This window comes from Cetorhinus maximus, chromosome 30 (genome assembly GCF_964194155.1).
Source record: "Cetorhinus maximus chromosome 30, sCetMax3.hap1.1, whole genome shotgun sequence".
Taxonomy (NCBI): Eukaryota; Metazoa; Chordata; class Chondrichthyes; order Lamniformes; family Cetorhinidae; genus Cetorhinus; species Cetorhinus maximus.
Genome location: NC_135908.1, coordinates 14,764,209 through 14,787,384, shown reverse-complemented (window position 1 = coordinate 14,787,384; position 23,176 = coordinate 14,764,209). Strand labels below are relative to the sequence as shown.

General features: G+C 39.4%; 1 protein-coding gene across 3 annotated transcripts in view; it reads right to left on the bottom strand.

The window, feature by feature from the left end:
• Nucleotides 1-6,504: 6,504 nt before the first annotated feature.
• c30h15orf39 (chromosome 30 C15orf39 homolog) overlaps nucleotides 6,505-23,176 on the bottom strand; it is a 78,579-nt gene continuing 61,907 nt past the window's right edge. For 2 of the 3 annotated variants that reach the window (XM_078532484.1, XM_078532486.1), the window contains 2 exons: nucleotides 13,732-17,237; nucleotides 6,505-9,211 (listed from right to left, as the gene is read on the bottom strand). In XM_078532484.1, coding sequence (XP_078388610.1) covers nucleotides 8,202-9,211; nucleotides 13,732-17,188 — 4,467 coding nt within the window. In that variant the 5' untranslated portion in view covers nucleotides 17,189-17,237 and the 3' untranslated portion in view covers nucleotides 6,505-8,201. Of the gene's footprint in view, nucleotides 9,212-13,731; nucleotides 17,238-20,841; nucleotides 20,997-23,176 lie in introns of those variants that run through there. The other variant, XM_078532485.1, reaches the window with a different exon arrangement.

Here is a 23,176-nt window from a genome sequence, read left to right as displayed (position 1 = left end):
TAAAATACTGTGAACAGTTTTGATCCCCTTATCTAAGGAAAGCTATACTGGCATTAGAGGCAGTCCAGAGAAGGTTCACTAGGTTGATCCCAGGTATGGAGGGATTTTCTTACAACTAGGGGTTGAGTAGGTTGGGCCTGTACTCATTGGAGTTTAGAAGACCTTCTTGAAACATATAAGATTCTTAGGAGGCTTGACAGGGTAGATGCTGAGAGGTTGTTTCCCCTTGGGGGAGAGTCTAGGACCAGAGGGCATATTCTCTGAGTAAGGGGTCGTCCAATTAAGACAGAGATGAGGAAGAATTTCTTCTCTAAGAGGGTAGTGAATTCTTTACCACAGAGGGCTGTAGAGGCTGGGTCATTAAGTATATTCAAGGCTGAGATGGACAGATTTTTAATCAGTAAGGGAATCAAGGGTTATGGGGAAAAGGCAGGAAAGTGGAGATGAGGATTATCAGATCAGCCATGATCTCACTGGGCCAAATGGCCTACTTCGCTTCTACATCTTATGGCTTATGGTCTTATGGACTAGCCACATAAATACTGTGGCTACAAGAGCAGGTCAGAGGCTAGGAATCCTGTGGCGAGTAACTCACCTCCTGACTCTCCAAAGCCTGTCCCTCATCTGCAAGTCACAAGTCAGGAGTGTGATGGAATATTCCCCACTTGCCTAGATGAGTGCAGCTCCAACAAGACTCAAGAAGCTCGACACCAACCAGGGCAAAGCAGCCCGCTTGATTAACACACATCCACAAACATTCACTCCCCCCACCACTGACGCACAGTGGCAGCAGTGTGTACCATCTACAAGATGCACTGCAGGAACTCACCAAGGCTTTTTAGACAGCACCTTCCAAACCCAAGACCGCTACCACCTAGAAGAACAAGGGCAATAGACACATGGGAACACCACCAACTGGAAGTTCACCTCCAAGTCACTCATCATCCTGACTTGGAAATATATCACCGTTCCTTCACTGTTGCTGGGTCAAAATCCTGGAACTCCCCAACAGCACTGTGGGTGTACCTACAACACATGGACAAAACAGTTCAAGAAGGAAGCTCGCCATCATCTTCTCAAGGGCAACTAGGGATAGGCAATAAATGCTGGCCTAGACAGCAACACCCACATCCCACGACTGATTCAGTTTAACATCCAATACAAATCGAAAATTCCTTCACAAAGGTGGGAAAACATTTTCCGGGACACTTTCCAACTTTGCTGACCTATCTCCTCAATCTGATTAAATCATAGAAGCTGGTTCTGAGGGTAAGATCCTCAGGAAATAACAACGCATTCTAGTCTAGAAACTGATCCCACTGGCCAAAAGGTCAAGAATCAGAGGACACAGATTAAGGTGATTGGCAAAAGAACCAAAAGCAACACAAGGAAATGCTTCTTTTTTTGCAGTGAGTGCTTATGCTCTGGAATGCACTGCCTGAAAGGGTGGTGGGGGCAGATTGTATTGTAGCTTTCAAAAGGGAATTAGATAGGTGCGTGAGAGGAAAGAAATGCAGGGCTATGGAGAAAGGGTGGGGAGTGAGAGACTAACTGGACTGCTCTTTCAGAGAGCTAGCATTGATCAAATGGCCTCCTGTGCTGTAACCATTCTATGATTCTAACTGGTCTATTCAAGAGAAACTTAATTTCAGTTAGTGCAGCACAATGTTTCACAATAAATATGCAAATGTAACGGTATACAAATTGCTCCTCTAGTTAACTATGAAGGATGGTTTTAACTGGCTTGTGGTGGAACGCACATTTTGTGGGTATTATTTGGGCTGTTCCAAAGGCATCGACTGCCATCTTGCAGCATATCTATTTGCTATGCCAGTGGCCTGATCTGTAAGTACCATTGCCTAGATGATCAGTAGGTTGCCATAAGAAGCCTTCCATCTTCCAGCAAAATTTAATGGCTTGAACATGACCCTTCAGCCCCCTTGTCTTAAATGATGTTAAGATTTCCCCTACCAATGTCAAGATAGGAATTAAGAACCATAAGGAGGATGTTTCTTGTGATGGTGGTGAGTAGTACAATCAATTGAGTAAGGGACTTTAGCCCCAACATTCCTTTGGTGCAATCATATACGGACAGCTCTTTGCAATATATTGGCCTTTCAGTCATGCCTTAGGTGCACATTATCAATGGACCTGATCTACAAACAAACCTGTGGCTTGTGGATCACTATGAAAGACCATCAACATGGAAAGGAAGTTGAGATAGATGATTCAACTGACATTGAGAACTGTATCATTAGTGCTGAAGTCAATTCCACTCAAAGGTTAGGTCACTCCTAAAGCAAGTTTCGAGGAGGTTCTGAGAGGCATTATGCCCAGTAAGGACATATCATATTCCTAACCTTCAAGGCACAAGCTTTATTCAATGGTTTTTCTTTTTAAAATGGCCAATTTCAATGTGCTGCAAAGGTCAGATGACCTGGCTTGTGTAGTCAAAAACTACCTCAGAGGGGCAAAAGGATACATTCTAGACTAATTGTCAAACTGCACCCATCCTGAAACCATCAGGAGACATTCCTGAATTGAATGAGTCTTTTTTGAAACTTAACCCCCCTCTGTATGTCTTCAAACAATAAACCAGGATGTGGCTAATCAACCCAAGATCACCATCATATTTGGAAAAAGAACTGCAATTCTGAAGAGTCAAATGACAAGATATTATTGTTTGTCCCTTTGTAATCTCTAGCCGCTATCTGCAGAAAGTCACAGCAGCAGGGAAGGCAGTAAAGTCTATGCCTTAAAACAGCCGAAGGCTGTAACATTGTAAGGTCTTCAAGCCTGTTCTCTTTTCAGGTCCACCAATACAGCAAACTGACCTCCTGGTAACGAGACTACAAGCAACTAACTTGTGACCTACAGAAAGTCCAACCCTTTGATAGAATCCTGGAAAAACTTTGGCATACGACTTTAGCTGCTGAATTCACCTAAACTATCTTTCAGGAGTGAAGGTGTTTCTTCCACAGGCCTGCAACGTGTTCTTTCCAGAACAAGGCATCGAGGTGAACTATGAGCTATTCTTTCGCTTACAACCTGTAAAAGTGCACTACTGCCTTCAACTATACTTTCCTTGAGTGTGTTTGTGTGACTGTGTGAGTGCTGTAGCAGGGCGAGTGTATACATTAACAATCCTCTTCATTTAAATCCATGGAGTTTGAAGCTGGTTATTTAAATTACCCGCACACTCAGGGATTAAAACACACACACATCTTCGTACCAAAAGATTACTGATTATGGACAGTTGGGAAGGGAATAGGAATTTCAGTAATTCCCTCTCACCCTATCCATAACAGAGGCCTAAGATCCAAATGGCCTTCTCTTAATCACGAGCTCCAGCAGAAAGCATTATGGCCATGTTTAGCCACTCACTCTTTTGACACAATGGTCACGCGATGAGAATTCCATCCTCATAAGTTTTACAATCTTTGTGTTGATTATACTTGTTCTTGGTTGTATAATCAGCGATTTTGGATATTAGAAATAAAGGAGCTTACTGAAATTTATTTCAACCAGATTTATTTACGGTACTGGGTACAGATAAAGCACAGCTACCTTAAACCAGATAAGGTAGATGTGGTCTGGAGCTCCTCTTAAGCTAGGTCCATTGGTGGTTAATATAGCTATATTTATAAATAACTCCTTATATTAATAATTTTGAGTTTGCCAAATGATAATATCTTTTACTCCATTAGTACACTTGTGGTCTGGCTTTGCTCAAGATAACCTTATAGCCATTCATGCATTCCTCTGTTAATATCACAAAATCAGATACCATCTTCTTGGCAAAGGATGCCTGTTTCCATATCTTTTCTTTAAACAGTTAAGACATATCTGAGTTAGGTGATCAGTACACACATAAGCTAATTAAAGAATGCTGGTGCTTGCATTTGTAGTATGTTGGGCCTTACAGTGATAGTCAAGTGTATTTTGACTCAATTGTTCAGCAGCTTTCCATTTTGGGTTGGTTGCATCTAATAGATGAACAGCACACTTGTCAAGATATAAATACCTCATCTGTTCACATCTGCAGAGTTTCCAAAAAGCTCAATATGTTTCATAGCAATTACGAGCAGGAGGCAACAAAGACAAAGGTTGTTGGTGTCTGCTATCAGAATGGCTCCATAAGAGGCTATAAAAATTGCAGAACCAGTTGCTGGCCCCCACTAGATGAGTTTTCAGAAAAAATTAATTTCCTCCGCTAAGCCCTCATTGTGTAAGCTGGTAGGTTTGCTACCACTGGGTGTGGAAATTCAGATTTGCAGTATTGAAACCACAATGGCAGTTCAAAGCAGCACAGATCTTTTTGCAAAGCAATAGCCGTACGGGTAGCAGCAGGAGCGTCAGTAGCCCCAGACATATCTGTAAAAGGTCCTCTTGATGGACATGAGGGCCAGAAGAGCAACATTATTGGGCACTGAAAGGAGCCCTGTAAGGGATTCAGGTTGCATGGAAATGACTAGAGGCAATCAGTACAACGTCTACTATCCAGGAATTGACATCAAGTGCCAGAAGAGGTTCAATTATCGCACAAGGGGTGACCAAGGTAAATCTATGCACTGTTGTCAATACATATCTTCTACCATTCATGCAGCCTTATCCATTTCCTTTCATTCACTTTTTCTTCCAGCACCTGGGCATCAGGGAAGCTCATCCAAAAGAATAATCAAAAAATAAAAAATCAAGCACTGTATTAACCATACCATCAGCTCATACAGCTGGCTGCAAAGGCTCTGACTCTTCACAGGCACATCATTTTCAAGTTGCAATGTACCTCTGGGCATGGGATGAATGTCTTCATAAAAGGACAAATGCTCATACCACTCATGTCTGTTAACATTTGCCTCCCTCCCACAGAAAGGCTTAAGTAGAAATGCAACATATGGAAAGCAGCCACGAGGAGCATCAAAACTTAAAAGCTCTGTACGAAAAGGCCGTAGACATCATAGGCTTAGACATGCTCTCATTATTGGCAAAGTTGCAGACAAAGCTGGCAACAGGTTGATAAAGTCTGACTGTACATATTCTCAGCTTCACCTGCTTAGTCAGCAATGATTGCTCTAAGCAGAAATGTCACTTTATGTATGGCTAGGTAAGCTCTTCTGTACTTCATAATCACAAAGGGTGTCTTGGAGGAAGGGGTCAGCACTTCAATCACTTGCGAACATCCTGATCAACAACTTCCAACGGTTCGTCATGAATGCCATCTTACTGGTGCTAGCAACAGCTCAGACACCCAGGAAGTAGCTAGTGAGACAGAAAAGGTGCCAGTGGGTGAGGCACTGAGTACGAGTGAAAATGAGCGAGTTAAGAAATAATTGCAGGTAGGGTCATCAAAAGTTTTGGCACTTTTGGGAAACTGTTATATAAACATGGCTTACTCAAACATCAAAATTAGGTCAGAATTCTACATACGTTTTCAACTTTTGATGGTTTAGATGTTGACTGTGCTTATGAACAAACTAGGTAGAAGCTTTTGACAGAGAGGAATTTGCAAGGACATGGAAGGAGAATAGAGAACATATCTGACAAGTCAATCCTTAATGAAAGCTTTGGGCCGCCAGTTGTGATTTCCTCTAGCTCTACCGGTCCTGTCCCACTTCCCTTTAGGTGTCTTCCATGTTTGGCAGTATCATTCTCACCTATTTTTTTTATTCATTCACGGGATGTGGGCTTCGCTGGCTGGGCCAGCATTTATTGCCTATACCTTATTGCCCTTGAGAAGGTGGTGGTGAGCTGCTTTCTTGAACCGCTGTAGTCCATGTGGTGTAGGTACACTCAGAGTGCTGGTAGGGAGTGAGTTCCAGGATTTTGACCCAGAGACAATGAAGGAACGGCGATATATTTCCAAGTCAAGATGGTGAGTGGTAACCTCCAAGTCACAGGGCTGTGGGGTTAATGCTTGAGACACTAATGCAGGATGGTGCAAATGCTGCACTGATGGAAGTTTCTTCCAATTGAGATGTTAAACTGAGACTCCACTGGCCTCTCAAGTGGGCTTAAAAGATCTCATTGATCAAATTGAAATTGTGAGCTTTCCTGTTGTGTTGTTGATAGTTATCCCTCACTCAGCACACAAGACAGGTAATGTGTTCGTTTATTTCATTGCTGTTTGTGGGACTTTGCTGTGCACAAATTCACTGCCACAATTTCCTATAACAGTGACTATGTTTCAAAACAAAAGGCAGTGATATGCATTTATATAATGTATGTTCTATCTTGTTTCTCTTCTATGGAGGATCCTTCAGCTTCTAGCAGCAGTAAATGGTTCTTCATTATGGGGTTAAAGTAGCACACAGAATGCTGCAATGATTCCAGGAGAGCCACCAGGCCCTATGCAGGGCTCCACTTGATTTGTCCAATCATTTAAAGCAAGACCTGAGGATGCTTTTGGGTTGCAGGGCCACGTATTAACTGTTCCCCTGCAATGGATGCAGTACATCGAGCCATCACAGTTCTCTTATCTCATTTGTTACTTAAGGACACGCCACAAAAGAACAAAAGACAAAGTTTCAAGTGGTTTCAAATCTTTATACAAAAGGATACACACACACACACAAAAAGGAGTCTGCAATACTTTTTTCAACCTACCATTTTCACATTTAGTATTTCAACAACTGAAATATGGAAATGTAACAGTAACATTTAATTTAACTAGTTAAGTTTTATATTTATTACAAAAAGTACATAAAAAACACTAGTGTAACTACACTACTTAATGCAGTCATTATCAATGCCCCAATTTATCTGAAGTCTGTACACCAGTAACAATTTAGAAGAACACATTTGTCTCAAGGGTTCATAGATGAACACAGTATTATAAAATACAAGCTTTCTTTGGGCGGAGGGAAAAGGAGAGATGTTTTAAAAATTTATTGCATATAGAGGCTGATCAGGCGTACATTGAAAAAAAAAACTAATGGTGTTTATAGAATTACCGCCCAACAAAAAATGGTTTTAATTTGATAACATATTGAAACTAAAGGAGGCCTCCTGTAGTACCAGTAATCAGTTCTTCAAAAATACTTCAGCAGAGGCCAACAAGCAGCACTGTTTTTGCATTAAAGCATAATTCAAAGCTCTGCTGGCACCCACCTCCTCACTTGAGAGATGCAAATGGACAGCGTAGGGGTGGGGTGGGAATGAGTTAATAATTGTGCTGGTACTATTGAAAGTTTAAAACTAATTCTATGTCTAAATAAACTGACTTGCAGATCTGAATTGCTGAACTGAATTTGAATGGCTGTGATACAAAAATTGCCATAGTAAAAAAACACTCATTGATTACAAGAATTTGTTGTGCACCATCTGTTAATTATAAATCAGAGCCCTGAGTTAGTTCATTTCCACTGGGGATATGGTTGAGGGGTCCCAATCGACCTCAGTAGCGCAGGCTAGGGGATACAAAAAGGTGATCCAGGGTTGACAATTCTGGATGGCTATCCAGCAATTTCAACTGGGAAGTGCACGTGTGGACACACAGCAGCAACTGGACCAGGCTCAGCTGTAATGCTCGCCATCACCAGACATCCCACCAACACTCACTGACTTGGCTGGCACATGAAGAATGGTTACTTGGTCAAGAACTGAAGAGGCTGCTGCTGGCACATGAACTGTGCCCTAAAACAAGAGTCAACATCTTCACATGAGAAATTTTTTTTTTTAAAAAGTGGTGCGAAACAAATCTAAAAAAGATTGATCCTTAGCTCTGGAATTACAATAGGATGAGATCTGGTACAAGTCCTTTCTTGGATTAATCGTTTGGGACAAGGAGACCTTTATCTTTAGTTTAACTCTAATAGGACCATTATTTGATTCCCATTTCCTTTCAACATTTCCAGATGTTAGTGAAATCATAGCACTCAAAATATCATCTGCCTTTGTAAATTGGAGACCTGCAGTGTTCCCTTTTAACTGTGCAGCAACCCTCATAGGCTGCCGCAAATTGGTCTCTTTAAATTATCACGCAAAATATTTAAAGGGGCCCTGCACTTCTAAAATAATTAGAGGGAACATTAGACCTGCAGCATCTTCTTCCTTGCAAAGTGAACTAAATAACAAAGACCTGATGAATTACTTCCCCTGGATAAACATCTACAATTCTATTTTACTTTTGCCAGTCACAGACAGGGTGTTTCCCATTACAGACACTGAAACAAAGAGCTAAGCACAGTGCACAGTTTTACAAGTCAGTCATCAACCCTTAGCCACCCATTTTCATAATCCTGTAAGAGTTCAAGGTAGTATTGCCAGTCAGGTTCAGTGTCATATTTAACTTCATACACAGTCTTTAAAGGATTCTGGTGCTTTTCATGTACTCTGACCACTACACCTTTATACCAGGACTCAGATTTATCCTTTTCCTCATACAGATGTCTAATACGTTTGCCCACTAAATTTGGATACTCTTTCCCTTGACGTTTTCTGCAGGAGAGAGGTTTGGTTATCTTCTGATTCTGTCGTTGGGAATTACATGTTAATAAAGGCTTTCTTGTAGCAACAATTGATTTCAGCACTATGTTTCTGCATGGAACAGCTTGCCTCGGTTTTTGAAATTTTAACCGCACAATTGAGCTACGAAGATGCAGTACTTTAGATGTGCTTCTAGTTGGCCTGAGTGCACCATTATTCTTTTTCCTTATTGGCATTTGAGATTCTTTGATCTTTCTAGCGCAGGAAATGCCTGTTCCTTTATGGTCCTCATTGATAGGCACTCGATTCAGTCTAACTACCAAAGTACTGCCCTTTTCAAAATTGCCCTTCATGAAAGCCTTTTCATCCAAAACTCCTTTTGTTGTTTTTCGTAACTTTCTACCACCTGGCTGGGGCTCCTTGTCCAACTGCGCTCTACTAGCATCTTGATCAGGCTCTGTGCAGGATGTTTTCTCTGAATGGACAACTGATTCTGGCTTTACTTTCTGTACAGATTGTGAACTCTCATTTGAATCAGCACATTTAGGGTTAGAATTTATGGGTGAGGCCGTAGCTTTGATTTTCCTTCGTCTTTTCCTAAGCTTTGCATTACGTTTAGCTGTGGCAATTCCATCTTCAGGCTTTTTTTCTTTCAAGCAAGCAGGGTTTGCTAGAGTTTTGGTTTTGATTTCTGTAGAACTAGTCTGTGTTTGATTTTCATTAGCAGTGCTGTCAGCTGGATTTGGAATGATAGTTGTCTCCATCACGTTTGCATCATTTTGCTCACCTTGATTAAAAAAAAAACAAAAATTGTGTCCCGTTAATATTTCAGACAAATGTTTATGAAAGAAAACAAAAAAAAAGTGCTACAGGATTCAAAACACTTTGGTTAACAGATACCTGCACTGGAGCATCTAGACCAACATGTGAAGGTAGATCTGCAAAAAATAAATTAATTTACAGTGATCTTTAACTATTAATGCAAGACTTATAGGTCTAATATATTCCAACTAGGTTGCTTTGATATCATTGTTCTTTAGTTCTTGTTGCCTAGGAAATATCTTAAAGGTATTAAAATTGCTGACATGATAGCGGTGTTTGAAAAAAAAAATCTGAAACTTTGATTGGGTAGCAATAATCTTTTTCTCCCTTCCTCTCCCACTCTTTTTTTCACTTTGCAAGTCTCCCAGAATGACTCATTTCATATTCAGGAAGGCAAAGTGATCTTATCCATGGCGTCAACCACAAGACATGGATAGCAACTTGAAACATCGAAACAGGGTCATAACCTGAATATCCAGATTTCAGTTTGAGACGTCTACCAAATACAAATTCCAAATTGAATTTATTTTCAAGTTTGTATGGGAAGATGCAAAAATATAAGATGCAAGGCACAGAGGTCCTCAATTATTAAAAAGGCTCTGCATGACAGGAGTATCTTCCAAAGCTTGTATCAGACACTCAGTGCTGCAAAAGGAAAAAGTAGATTTCAATCTCAGCTTGACATCCCCAATCAAATGACACCTTACTGATGCAATGAAAGCGTCAACAGAAAATAGCCAGTTTTTTTCCAACAAGGAAAATAATGCAACCAAGGTGTTACTAGGATGCCAAAAATCTCAACCTGCTTATCCCTATGACAGGATGATATTTTTCTTTGTTTTCATTTTACAGTGAATGCATTTTTAAAAACAACCACCTAGGACCAAAAGTTCTCCAATCTAGAACAAGATTTGCAGTGGATAGGCAAGTCTTTATTCTTTGAATTGCACAAGGTAATACTCTGATATATAATCACTAGTATAAGAAGACACTTTATAAGGATGAGAACTATAAAATAGGAGCTAGAGCGGAGATAAACATCTGCAGCGTGGTATGTTGTTAACTTTCAGACCGAGCCCAAAGTACATGTAATAATGAGTTACTCTGTTTCACCATTTCACAGATTCTTCAAAGGTCACGTAAACTCATCTCATTTTGATTCCAAAAGGAAAGTTTACACTGCAGCAGTCATAAAAAACCACGAGTCAATTTAGTCTATTGATAGATTCCATGATCAGGATCCATGCCCCAAAACAAATTTACACGGAACAGGGCAAAAGAGAATAGGATTCGAAGCAGTTACAACACCAATACTAATGGTTTTATTTCAACCATTCCCACCAGGCAGGAAATGAATGACACTGGGTCGGCCGTCAGTTTTACCTTTTTCACCGACTAGGAAAAATTGGGAGGGGTGTAAAATGAATAGCTGACCTACTGCTGCTCACACCGGGCTCGGCAGGAATAGCTAAACATGACGACTTTTACCTTGCCTAGAATAACAAGACACTTTAAATCAGAGGCATCAGACAAAGGTTAGCTGGTCACAAATCAATGCCACTCATTGAACCTCCAGGGCAAGACAGAAGCCAACATTTGAGATGATGTTCCAAGCTTTAACTCTCAAAAATAAACTGGCTTAAATAAAGAAACCCTTTCTCTGGAATCTACTGCAGAATTTTCTGACTGCTTCGTATTGTACAATAGCTCCTGTATAAATTCACTGTAAAGGATAGAGAAAAATTGTTATAAGCACCTTACTCTGAAGGTTACAATAAGTGTTCATTGCTCCTTAATGACTCACTGGATAGCATGATAGTACTATATTGACCAGGATGATCCTAGGTTCAATTGCTGGTCTGAACTCAGTTTGTTGAACTCAGCTAGGGCAGCAGTATTGTCAGTCTCAAACTGCAGGCTTGGCAGGTTTCTGCTCTTGGTTGTTACCCAATGTCTCTCTGCAAAGTAATGCATGGATATTGGATAGGAGTGGTCAGTTTTGGCAATGATCCTCTCTTCCCCAAAGCCCAATGTTCAACTGTCTAGGGCTGACACTTGAATGTCGTCCCTTGAACAAGATGCTGAACTACTACAGACAGCTATGGAACTTGTCCCAGTGCCAATAACTGTCTTCAAAAAGAGGAAGGAAAACTAGAAGAGAGAATGAAATAAAACATTGACAGTAGAGACAAAAAATCAACCCCTATGAACCCAGGAATGGAGATAATCTTACAATTTTACATTGGCAATAACTATAAAATAATAAAAAGGGCATGATTATGGTTGTGCAAGTTTAGAAATAGGACGTCATGTCAAGTTAGAACAAGTGAAGAAAGCAGAGAGTAAAGTAACAGAACAAAGCCGGTGGCGTTTGGGTGGGGGTGTGGGGGGTGATGATGATGATATAAGTGGTAATAATAAAGCCTAATAAGTATTACAGGGAGTTGAACGCAGCCCACACCTGATAAATTAAGAGTCTCTGTTAACTGTCTAAAGCATTTTGCAGAGTGAATTGGGGCAGTTGCAACTTATGGGCCCAGAGCACAAAATTACCCTAATATGGCATCAACAAGCAAACTTTAGTAAAAAAATAAAGAATGCCATATATTTCTTGGGTTAGGATAGGCAAAATAACACTAGGACAAAGAGATGCAATTGGCTGTGAACATGGATCTGGATTTCGTGACATCTGAAATAGGAAAGCTTTTCACTGCTGGAAACTAATGAGAAAGGTATATCTCCACTATGTGTAGAAACTAGGTATTTCAAGATGTAAATAATAGAATGCTCAGCTTGAAGGCACCAAATTTTTCATTAAATAAAACTGATTAAGGGGAGTCACAGAAAGACAGGGGCGGAGACAAACAGAAAAGAGAGTCTCCTTTATTGCTTATTTTCAACTAAGTTTAAAAAAAAGTGCAGTGTATTTTACCTGAGATAGATGTTTGGGCTCAGGGAATCAAAGGATATAGGGAGAGTACAGGAAAGTTGAGTTAAAGCCCAAGATCAGCCATCAAAATGGCAAAGCAGGCTTAATCGGCAATATGGTCCTCACCTGCTCCTATTTCTTATCTGCTTTTGTATTTGGATGACTAATAATTTGCAGAACTTAAAAAAAACTTAGTGTAACATCCTGAAATGATGTAGCACTTTTGCTTTAAAAAATGAACCATTAGTAAATCACACTGATACAAAGTCCATCTTCCTTGGAGCCAACTTTTCATCTCATTAAGTTTCTACTTTCCACGGACTAGTCCATCAAGTTTTTGACGGTAACACTAAGTCTTGTGTTTACTAAAGAAAAGAAGTTGGATAATGTGTTGCTACCATCTGTCTTGAGTTCTAACCTGCTTGGTTCCTGCCATTCAGTAGAGTTGAGCAGGCAGACGCTGTGGCCTCTCCTTAAAGTAAAACAGGCCGTGGGGAAAATCTCTCCCCATCGCCTAGAGAGAGTGTCATACCTCAAGGGATCACTAGCATCTTCCAGTGTGTTCTACCCGCTTGGCTGCCTAGTCAGTGAACAAAATTGTAAACGGAATTTGCTGGAGGGTGGTGCTCACTAAACTCAGTGAGTAAGTCTTGCAAGAGCTAAATAGGCCATTACATTCAAACACATTATTTCACTTCAAGCCTCACCTCACGTTTAAAAGATAGTGTTTTATCTTGGGAAAGCAAACTATCAAATTTGTCAACCAAATGAAATAAACATGCAAGTAAAAAAAGTCATTATCCATTTATTTCCTCCTGTAAAAAAACCATTTTTGATATTATTGCTTTTTGCTTAAAACACCAAAGCCAATTCCCAGTCTTTTCAAATCAAGGCAAATTATGAAAAGTAGGATCAAATATAAAAACAGGGATAATTTTAATACTCTCTCTTCAAAAATAACCTGCACGGTAGTTATAAAGCAAGCTATTAAAAGTGCAAAATATGGGTTTATATATGTGGAAAACTTCTACATAGGATGTTTTCCAGAAGGCTGGTCAGTTCCAGTTTCCATACAGTTAACTGTTTGACGACTGTTATAGTATTTCTGCACCAAAAGAAAAGTAACAAGATTAGTTTTATAATTAGTGTTTTGGGGTTTAATATTCTTATTCAATAAGATCCAATATTAGCATTGTAATAGAAATAATAGGAAACATGCATATTTTGCAACATATATTAGCATGCAGAGATAACAAGTTAATTGTTACAATGAAGATGGATAACTGGAGGATAAGTGTGTGAAAAGTGGCAGGCAAATTTAATTAGTGTAGCCTGGGAAGCGATATTAAGATGCAGAGCAATTATAGAAAGAGACGGAAGGTTATTGATGAAATTACAGTAAAAGAATCCCTGTGATAAACACTTGACCTTTATTTCAGCAGATAGAGCTTTTAAACATTTCCAAGTTACAATATAACTGTGTCATTGGTTAAGATTAAGCTTCTCTGAAGAACTGCTCTCAGCAGACACAAAGTGCAAAGTGTAAAAGTACTCACCAAGATGAATTTTCACACAAGAATGCCAAAGAACATCCAGCAAATCTTGATAGATTTCAGGTAACTGCTTTAAGGAAAGCAGCTTGATTAATCTGGAGGAACACCTTTGGAGCTGCAACTCATTTTGCAGTTTCTTCTCCTCTGAAAGGGTAGTTGGTCGCAGTTCTATTTTATGCTCCTGAAAAACTTGATCAATCGTTGCTCCCTTAAGGCTAGAAAATAGTTTCTCCTTGACTAAGTATATTGGAATAAAAATCGCGCCAGCCCTTATTACGTGGGGAAATGGGCATGTTCTAGAATAAATATAGCTCTCCAGGTGAGAAAGCAGTTTTTGCAGGGTCAGTGGAACTCTGCCATGGTTGCGCCAAATTCCTTTCGATTTTGACATCTTTAATGCCTCAAAGTTTCCTGGACTGTTCTTTGACTTTAACGAGGACCTGAGTTTTGGATTTTCCTGCCCTTCGATGTCCTGCAAACACGCGCGCAGAACTTCTTCAGAAGTTTCAGCAACAGACTGTGTGATCATGTTGCACAGGGACTGATGAAGATGCACAAAATAATTGTAAGCGTCATTCTCATTCTGCACTGCTCCGTCATTACAGGGCGAATCAGCTTTAGTTTCACAAGGTGACTTCCTAGCTTCTGGAACAGAACTCACAATTGATTTAGCCACGTCGGGTAATATTCGTTTCAGAGGTTTCAGGTTCCTCAGAATTAACACTGATGGGTCAACCGATCCGATTAAACTAAATTTTTTAACTTCAGTGATGCCTTCAGATGGCCGAATTGAATGATCTTCAGCAACCTTTGGAAGGGCAGGTCTCAGTATTTTATATTTATTCATTTCTATCCTATGGCGGTCACTCATGCTGCTGGTTTCATTAGAGTTTGTAACAATCGTCTTATCACCATGTTCTGCAGATGCCGCTTTGCTTTCTTGCTTCTCTGCATTACTCTCAGATTCTGCAGGACTTTCTTCCTTTTCATTTGATATTTCTTTGGTGCTTTTCAATTCTTCAGGCCCATCAGAAACTGGTGTTTGCTGAGTGACATCCAAAAGTGGATTTTTTGTCTTAACGCTGAGGTCCAAGGCCATGTCAGAATTCGTTTTGTTCACCTCAAGCTTCTCATCATCATGGTCAACTGCACACGTTGTATCACAATTACCATTTTGCTGAGGTGTGCTGTTTATAAGCCTACTGAGGTTAGGTGAAAAATTAATCTCTTGGTGCAGAATGTCTGAAGAGTTCTTCTCAATTACTGTTTTATTTAGCTCATCATCCCCTTTTGCACTAGTAGGTTCTACGCACACAGAAGGGTCGTCTTTTCTCAATTCAGCATTCTTAGGTTGCAACTCATTGATGGCCTTTGGAAGCCTCAGAGAGCTATGCTTATTGGAATCCAGATCCACGACACCATCATTTCTGCAGTTTCGGGTTTTATTTTCTAAAGAACATGAACATGATTTATCGCAGTCCAGCCGACATTTCAGGCATTTTGAAAAGAACAGACCTGTGGCTTCCAGGTAAGCTTTGTAAGGTGCCAAACTGAACACATTGTTTATCACTGGCATAGGAGGGGAAGGAGGGGGAGTTGCCCTCTTGCTTTCGTTAGCAGGGGAGGAAGCAGGAGAGAAATTAATCACAGATGTTCTTCTGGTTGGACTAGCAGTATAACTCTTTGGTGGGCTTTCCAGTCTAACTTCTACTGGTTTATTGTTTAGGTTCTCAGTTTCTTTACTGAATATAGGCCTACCATGATCACCATTGGATGAAATGTTTGGGCTATGCTCCTGCATGTAAATGTCCTTTGGTCTTTGATCTGCAGGGGAGCCAGCAGGTGTCTCAAATGGCCCCTTCAGTTGTTTTCCAGATTGTACAGGGTGAAAGGCACTGTGTTTACTTATCAACTGTTGCTGACCAGCATAGTCCTTACTATAAAGCGAGTTTAATGAATTGTAGCACCGTTCATTTGTTTGTGCAATGATTTGTGACCTGAAACGTAACATGTCTGGTGAAAGACGCCTTGCATGTGTTGGATCTTGGTGAGATGGAGACACTTTGTTTCCAGAGGGACTCTGTGGCTCAAACTCAGCTGGTTGCGCTGTAGGCTGTGATGCAGGATGAATCAAAGGATTGGTCACAGACACATTTTTCTGCTGTGAAGGAGGATGAGCAGGATATCCAAGAGATTCTAAAGGCTGTACGTAAGGATTCCCTGGACTAAGTTGGCCTGCAAAAGTGGAACTGGATACAGGCAGCTGCCCAACTGTGCATGGAACTGGATAATGGCCCACCTGTGCTTTGTAGCTATGTGGATGTAACAATGAGTAAGTACCTACACTTTGCTGGTTTGAAATAGTGTTCCGAGAGTGCAAAACTTTTGGCTGAATTGGCATTGGAAACTTGGGCGGTGATAGCTTATCACAATACAAAGATGGTTGTATTTGTTGCACTTCAGTTCTTGCAAATGGATGCAAGGGACCTTTCTGGAAGTCTTGGATGTTACGCATAGACATGTTGCTATGGCTTGGTACATTTCCATTAGAGTTTTCATATGAGAGTGCAGAATATCTGGGATCTTGTAGAATGCTACTATTGTAAGTTCCATATCCTCGACACAGAGGTAAATGAACTCCAGGTGGTTTCCCAGTTTCTTTTGTGATTCTAGCCACAGAGTTAATCTGCATGTTGCCAGGTCCATGGTGCAATGAGTTATTTTTCACAAGAGGATTACCATATTGCTGACTATGAATCAGTTCATTGTTATTCACAAGTAAACAGCTTGAAGTAACAGGAGGTGGCATCCTCCATTCAGTTTCCTGTCCTCTCCTATGAAGATGATCTATTGAATTTTCCAAAGAGCAACCAGTTCCTGAACAACAGACACTATTTCTATATACCGGCTGTGGAAATGCTACATTTGTACAGTTGCTGACTGTAGATAAAGGAGGTGAAATTAAACTCTGTTTCTCAACCGCAGAGGAGCAAAGCACAGCTGGAAGATGCTGGCTTTTTCTCAAGGTTTTCTGCCGTTCAACAAAAGTGACCCATTTTGACCGAACGTTCATCAGATCTTTCACCAAGTCAAGCTTATCATTCTCGCTTACAGATGACTGAAATGTCCGGGGTCCAGTTTCAGATTCTGTCTGATATAAGTGGCTGCTGAGACGTGAAATATCACTTGGTTGTGACTGGATATTTGGACTACCCATATGTTGCATATAAGGTCGTGGCTGGTTCCAGGCTCCTGGTAGTAGATTAGTTCCATCACGATTTCGAAGATGATATGCTAAATAAGATCCAGTGTACTTGAGAGGATTTTCAACACCATAACTAGGTAGGGGACTGGGTTTACAAAGCCCGGCTGATAATCCACTGTGTTCGTTCTCCAGTCGAGGCATCTTGCTACAAATAAGTGAATCCATACGATCGAGGTTTCTTTTATTGGCCATCATGATGCTTCCAGATCTTTTGCTGCTCCGGATAAAAAGGAAAGAGCCTTAACTAGAAGGAATAGAACAGAGTGTTAAAATTAAATCAGATCTTTGTTTTAAAAGTGACACTGTATATCATAGTGAAAACAACCGCAGAATGCACACGCTAATTAACAGCTAGATGTTTGAAATGGCAGCCTGTGCAAATATAAAATAATTTCAGTGTAGTGCAATTTCTTTCACAATTTAAATGCATTTTAAATGATAGCAAGAATGATGTGTCAGACAATATAGAAAAATACAATTAAAAAGAACGAATCCTAATGACAATAGTTAATATGCATTGTTTCATTATTCATTTTTAACAACTACTTACTCAAGACAGTTATTGTCCCTGCTCATTTATTGGAACCAAGTTTCCTGCCATAAACTTCATATCATTAGGAATCAACACGAAGAGAACATATTGCAACAGGTGACTCAATTGTTCATCAGTTTTATCGAATGAACCGGAGCATAGTCTGCTGGAACTGGCATTTATCTAGCATTGTTAACAGCAACACACAAGAGGCTTTACTCACTCTCAATTCTTAAAATTGTGAATCAAAAGACTAGGTTTACCAGACCCATTTTCTATTTAGCTGCACTCTAATCTCCAGCAAAGACGACCATTTCCTTTGTAGTAATTCTCTTTGTAGTTTGCATGTTTCATTTGCACTATCAGGAGTACAATGAACCATGAGATTTACTGGGGTAAGGTGTCAATTAAACGAGTCTTAGCTGGGGCTTAAAATGAGCCAAATACAAAGCTATATAAAATACAATTTATAAAGTGGTTCACAAACTGTAAATTAAAACCCCAATTATCTGCTCCCAATTTGTGGAATGCTAATCCTCTTAAGTGAATACATTTGCCTCACTTCCTATTTTTAAAAATCTTCATGAAGATCAATTACTTAAATCATTTACACAATGAACCTCTCACTATTACTCACTGACTAGTCAGTCAAAAGCAGCTCAACTATATGATATAACCAGTGGTGCTGGTTTAACTACTAATCTATTTCTCATCACACTTGCCTATTAGGTTTACATCAAGTTCTGAAGTACAAACAGAGAATTTGGAAGGAAATTAAAAATGAATCCATTCAAAATTACAAACTGCTGTGAAATATTCAAACAAGTCTGCAGGACTATTATATGCCTTCCACCTAATTTCATGGGAGTCACTTCCAATGTTAAGTCAGAATGTTTGAACGTAAAATTACATTCACAGATATAGGATATTGTTTTATTTTAAGAATGCCATTTTAAAAATCAAAACTCTGAGCTCCAATGTCATCTGCTTTGTAGCTTGTACAAGAACTTTTGGAAAAGGAAAAGCAGCTGTGTTATTGCGTTTAGCAAGGAGTGTATCTCAAAACTGGACTTAATAGCAATCTCAAACTAGTAACAAGTGAAGAGAGCACTCAGGGCACATATCTCCACCAAGGTTTTTCCCTACCTGGTTGATGCTAACACTACAAAGCTGAAAAAAATGAATCTTCTTATTAAGAGCTTCCACCTCACTTAGGAGGCATATCCAACATCCGGCTCTGAAAACTCTGCTCACATTTTGACAGCTGTGATAAATTCCACACAGCAGTTGAGACCAACACTGCATTCTGAATAAAACAATCCACAACATTCTTAAAAAAAAAAGTAAATTTACCCCACCTCCCAAATGATGATCAGTTTCCCCTTAGACTATAACCTGTGTACCAAGTTTTATTAAAGCCCATCCATTAGTTTTTGAGATATATTGTTTACAAACAGGGTGAAAACATTATCTCTGCCCAATTTCAGTGGCAGAGGTAAAGTTATTAATTAGCATTGCACAGGCATGTCCAATGGACAACTGACATTCCAATTAATAAAATAAAACAAAGTAATTGAGTCTAAAAAGTGAATGAACAGTTCTGGCACATTTACAGAATATACCAAAGACTTATCTAGAGGCAGGGTCTTACTATATTCTAACCTTTTCTCTGAATTTGGCTCTTTGAATTCAATATTGACTTATTCCAGTTAGATATTCAAATACAGAATGCACTATAATTGTTAAATACAGTGTAAGCACTTCACAGTATGCTCAGTCAAGATTGGACTGTGAGCATTACAGTTGCAGACCAATAAAAGAATGGTACTGTTACACGAAAGGTTAAAAGCTTCAAGTTGGGTTATCGTCTGCAAGTCTTAAAACTGATATAAGAATCAAAAACATTTTGATATAGTCATGAAAACCCATTATCCAAGTCACTGGTTTTGATGACATAACTCCTGTGTATCTATATGCTGCAAGATGAGGGGTTTAGCTAAACTCAAGCCATAGAGCCATAGGAAAGTTACAGTGCAGAAAGAGGCCATTCAGCCCATCGTGTCTGTGCTGGCCAAAAAGAGAAAAGTAACGAGCTGCTCATTTTTCATCCCACTTTCCAGCACCTAAGTCCGCAGCCTTGCAGGTTACAGCACTTCAGGTGCAGATCCAGATGCCTTTTAAATGAGTTGAACATTTCAGCCTCAACCACCAATTTAGGCAGTGAATTCCAAACACCTTTCACCCTCTGGGTGAAAAAGTTTTTCCTCACGTCCCCTCTAATCCTTCTACCAATTACCTTAAATCTATGCCCCGTGGTAACTGACCCCTCAGCTAGAGGAAACAGGTCTTTCCTGTCTACCCTATCTAAGCCCTAATCTGTTGTCAGCCTATTGTGATTTGAACACACAACCTTCTGATCTGGAGTCAGACGTGCTACCATTTCACTACAAGTGATCTCTGTGCTTTGATACTATCTCAATTAATTTACTCAAGGCTGTATATCAATCATTCATGTGCTACTTCACGTGAACGTATATTATAAATGCAAGTGCTTCGTGTAAATAAGCAAGACGCTAGTGCAAAAATGAATTATTATAACATTAAAAAGTGCAATACAGGGTATAATCAACTGAACAACAACCTGCTGTTTAGTGCACGGTGGTTATACAGTTTAAGCAGTGCAGGTTTTCCAAACCACCACTAAGTGGCAGACACACACCAAGATTTCTACTAAGCCTTGTTACAATGTCCTTTCTCAGTAGGACAGATTGATCAAAAGACCCTGTTCACCGAACGCACCATGCTGTCGGATTGCTAATTTTAAAATGGTGCCATCTAGAGAAAAATAGATGTGGAATTTTACAGAGCTTCTTCTGTAATTTAAGGAATTAAATGATTTTTCACAGAATTTTGGTTGAACTGAAGACAACCCATTACACTTAGCAACTTGTAGCATTGACTTCTAAATATTACAGTATTTAATCACAACCTAAGAAAAATGTACACAATATATTACAATATTAAAGGGGAGGCATCTTCCATCACTCAATGCATTCTCAGCCAAGTTTCTAAATGAACTATATTCCTCATTTAGAAAAATGCTCCAGTGTATGGTGTGCAGCTCTTGGGACCACATTGAATGCACAAGCTACTTTGATCTTAACTTGTAGTTTAAAAATTATTTCACAAATATTTTTCTATGCTCGATTTTCCGACTAATGAGGCTCACAAAACATGTCATCACTTTAGATTAAGAACCCCCTATTGCAACAAAAGGGTCGTGACGACCAAGAGCACAAATAATGAAAATACATACCATTATAGGTCTTTACTAATATAATCCGTAATTAATTCCACAGATAAAAAGACACGAGCAAACAAAAAATCGGCTCATCAGAAACTTCAGGTAATTCAATCTGCCTCCTGTGCTGTAGCAGAAGCAGTAACGAATGGGAAGCCTTTAGGTGCTGCATGCTGCCTATTTGGCAAAGGAAACAGACTCGTGACAATCACTGCAGGTTCAGCCAATAACCAACTGCCAAGTACACTCTCTGAAGAGCAGCTATCAGCAGGGATTGTAAATATTTATCATCCACCATTCACTATCAAACTAACTATAGTGATTCAACAAGCAGATCTAAAAATTAAGATAAGCAAATTTATACCTAGACAAAATCATAAAGATTGCCCCGGCTACAGCAGTAATGACAACGAACCAGAATAATATCATCTAAGGTTATAGTTTCTTTCTCTGTGTTTGTATTTTGAGCTGAAGCTTTAGCTTCCTCTACCAGTGTAAAAGTGAAACTACACTTCACTTTCAATATTCACCAGCTACAGAGACCTGAACTCTCAGATTTTGAAGTGAAACTTTTGGTGAATAGAATGCTTTTTAATTTTAAAAAACACAGACAGCCATTAGGTGTCCCATCTCTTCAATACTTACCTTTTAAGGTTCTATAAAATGTGAAAGCTAATAATTCAATTTTAAAAGATTTTGTTGAAGTTCTTTGGAAAGAAAAAAAGTTATGTCAAAAAGCATAATCTTTGTTGATGCCAACACTCAAAACAATCTGGTTTCATTAGGGAAAAAAAAAGCACTACATTTATGGTTGAGTTAACACAGTGTGTTTAATTTGGATTGAAACCCAAGGGTGAACGCCAAGGTACCCCAATCTGGCACACCAACTATTTGTTCTAAATCCTTGATTTAGTTCCAAACTAATGATGCAAGTACGAAAACAAAAATAGCTGGAAAAACTCAGCAGGTCTGACAGCATCTGTGGAGAGGAATACCGTTGACGTTTCGAGTCTGTATGACCCTTCATCAGAACTAAGACATATAGAAATGAGATGAAGTATAAGCTGGTAGAGAGAGGGAGGGGGTGAGTGGGACAGGTAGAGCTTGATAGGTGGAGGCCAAGAAGAGGCTGCCAAAGATGTCATAGACAAAAGGACAAAGGGGTGATATTATCACCAAAGTGGTGATATTATCTAAAGGATGTGCTAATGGGGACATTAAGGGTAGAAAGCAGGATGAGCAAGTGACAGTTGGCCCTAGTGGGGGCGGGGGGAAGGGATCGAAATGGGCTAAAAGGTGGAGATGAAACAATAGATCGAAATAAATTTAAAAATAGGAGGGAAAAGAAAAATATATTTGTAAAAAAGTTATAAATTAATTATTGGAAAAAGGGGGATCGGAAAGGGGGTGGGGATGCTGTCAGACCTGCTGAGTTTTCCCAGGTATTTTTGTTTTTGTTCTAGATTTCCAGCATCCGCAGTATTTTGCTTTTATCTTAATGATGCAAGTACCATGACAAAAGTATGTGCACCAGATTTAACAACATAATTCCCTCCCTCCACATCTATCCATTCAAACAGAAACAAAAATCAGATGGAGTGGAGGTAATTGAAAGAAAAAGAGCGTTAATTGCCACTAGTTAAAATATTTTCACAAGTTCCTAGCAGTCTCTTAAGCCGTCTCAGTATAGCTTTTCCAAGCAAGCAGAAAGCATGTCACAGTAATTTAACAATCCTCGACCACAAGAGCGATTTGTGGGTTTCAATATTTTTTTTCATGGGCCAGATCAAATGTTATAAATGCCAAACCAAAAAATGTTGCAGACGTTAATAATTTCCAACTGTAAGCTTCAAACTAGTATTTTGAACTACAAGCCTTCAACTTCAGTGAAAATGAAACGTGAAATAACTAGGGAAATTAATCATATCTAGTAACCCTCTTCCCTTCAACAGTATTAAGTGTTTTCATGAAGTGGTTTATAACCATAACCCTTTATGGGGTTAATCAAAGTATTAGAGAAATGCTCCCAATTACTCTTAAGTTTAAGCTAGCCAGATCTTTCAGACATGTGTTCGAGTCTGAACAGCTGACCTCTCTCTTCCTTAAGGAAAAGGATATTACCTTCTTCCAGATAGCCATCTTTAACAAGCATCAGCTAGGTCATAAATATCCCAGAAATAATAAGAGTCTGGAGGTCTCGCTTCAATAACAAATCTCCCCACTTAAGAGTCTAAAGAGAGGGGCTCTTGGCATTATATACAGAATACTATGCGGGATTATATATTTACTAGTTTATTTAAACACTTAAAGAATAAACATGCAATAGACTCAAATTGGCTAAGTTTTTTAA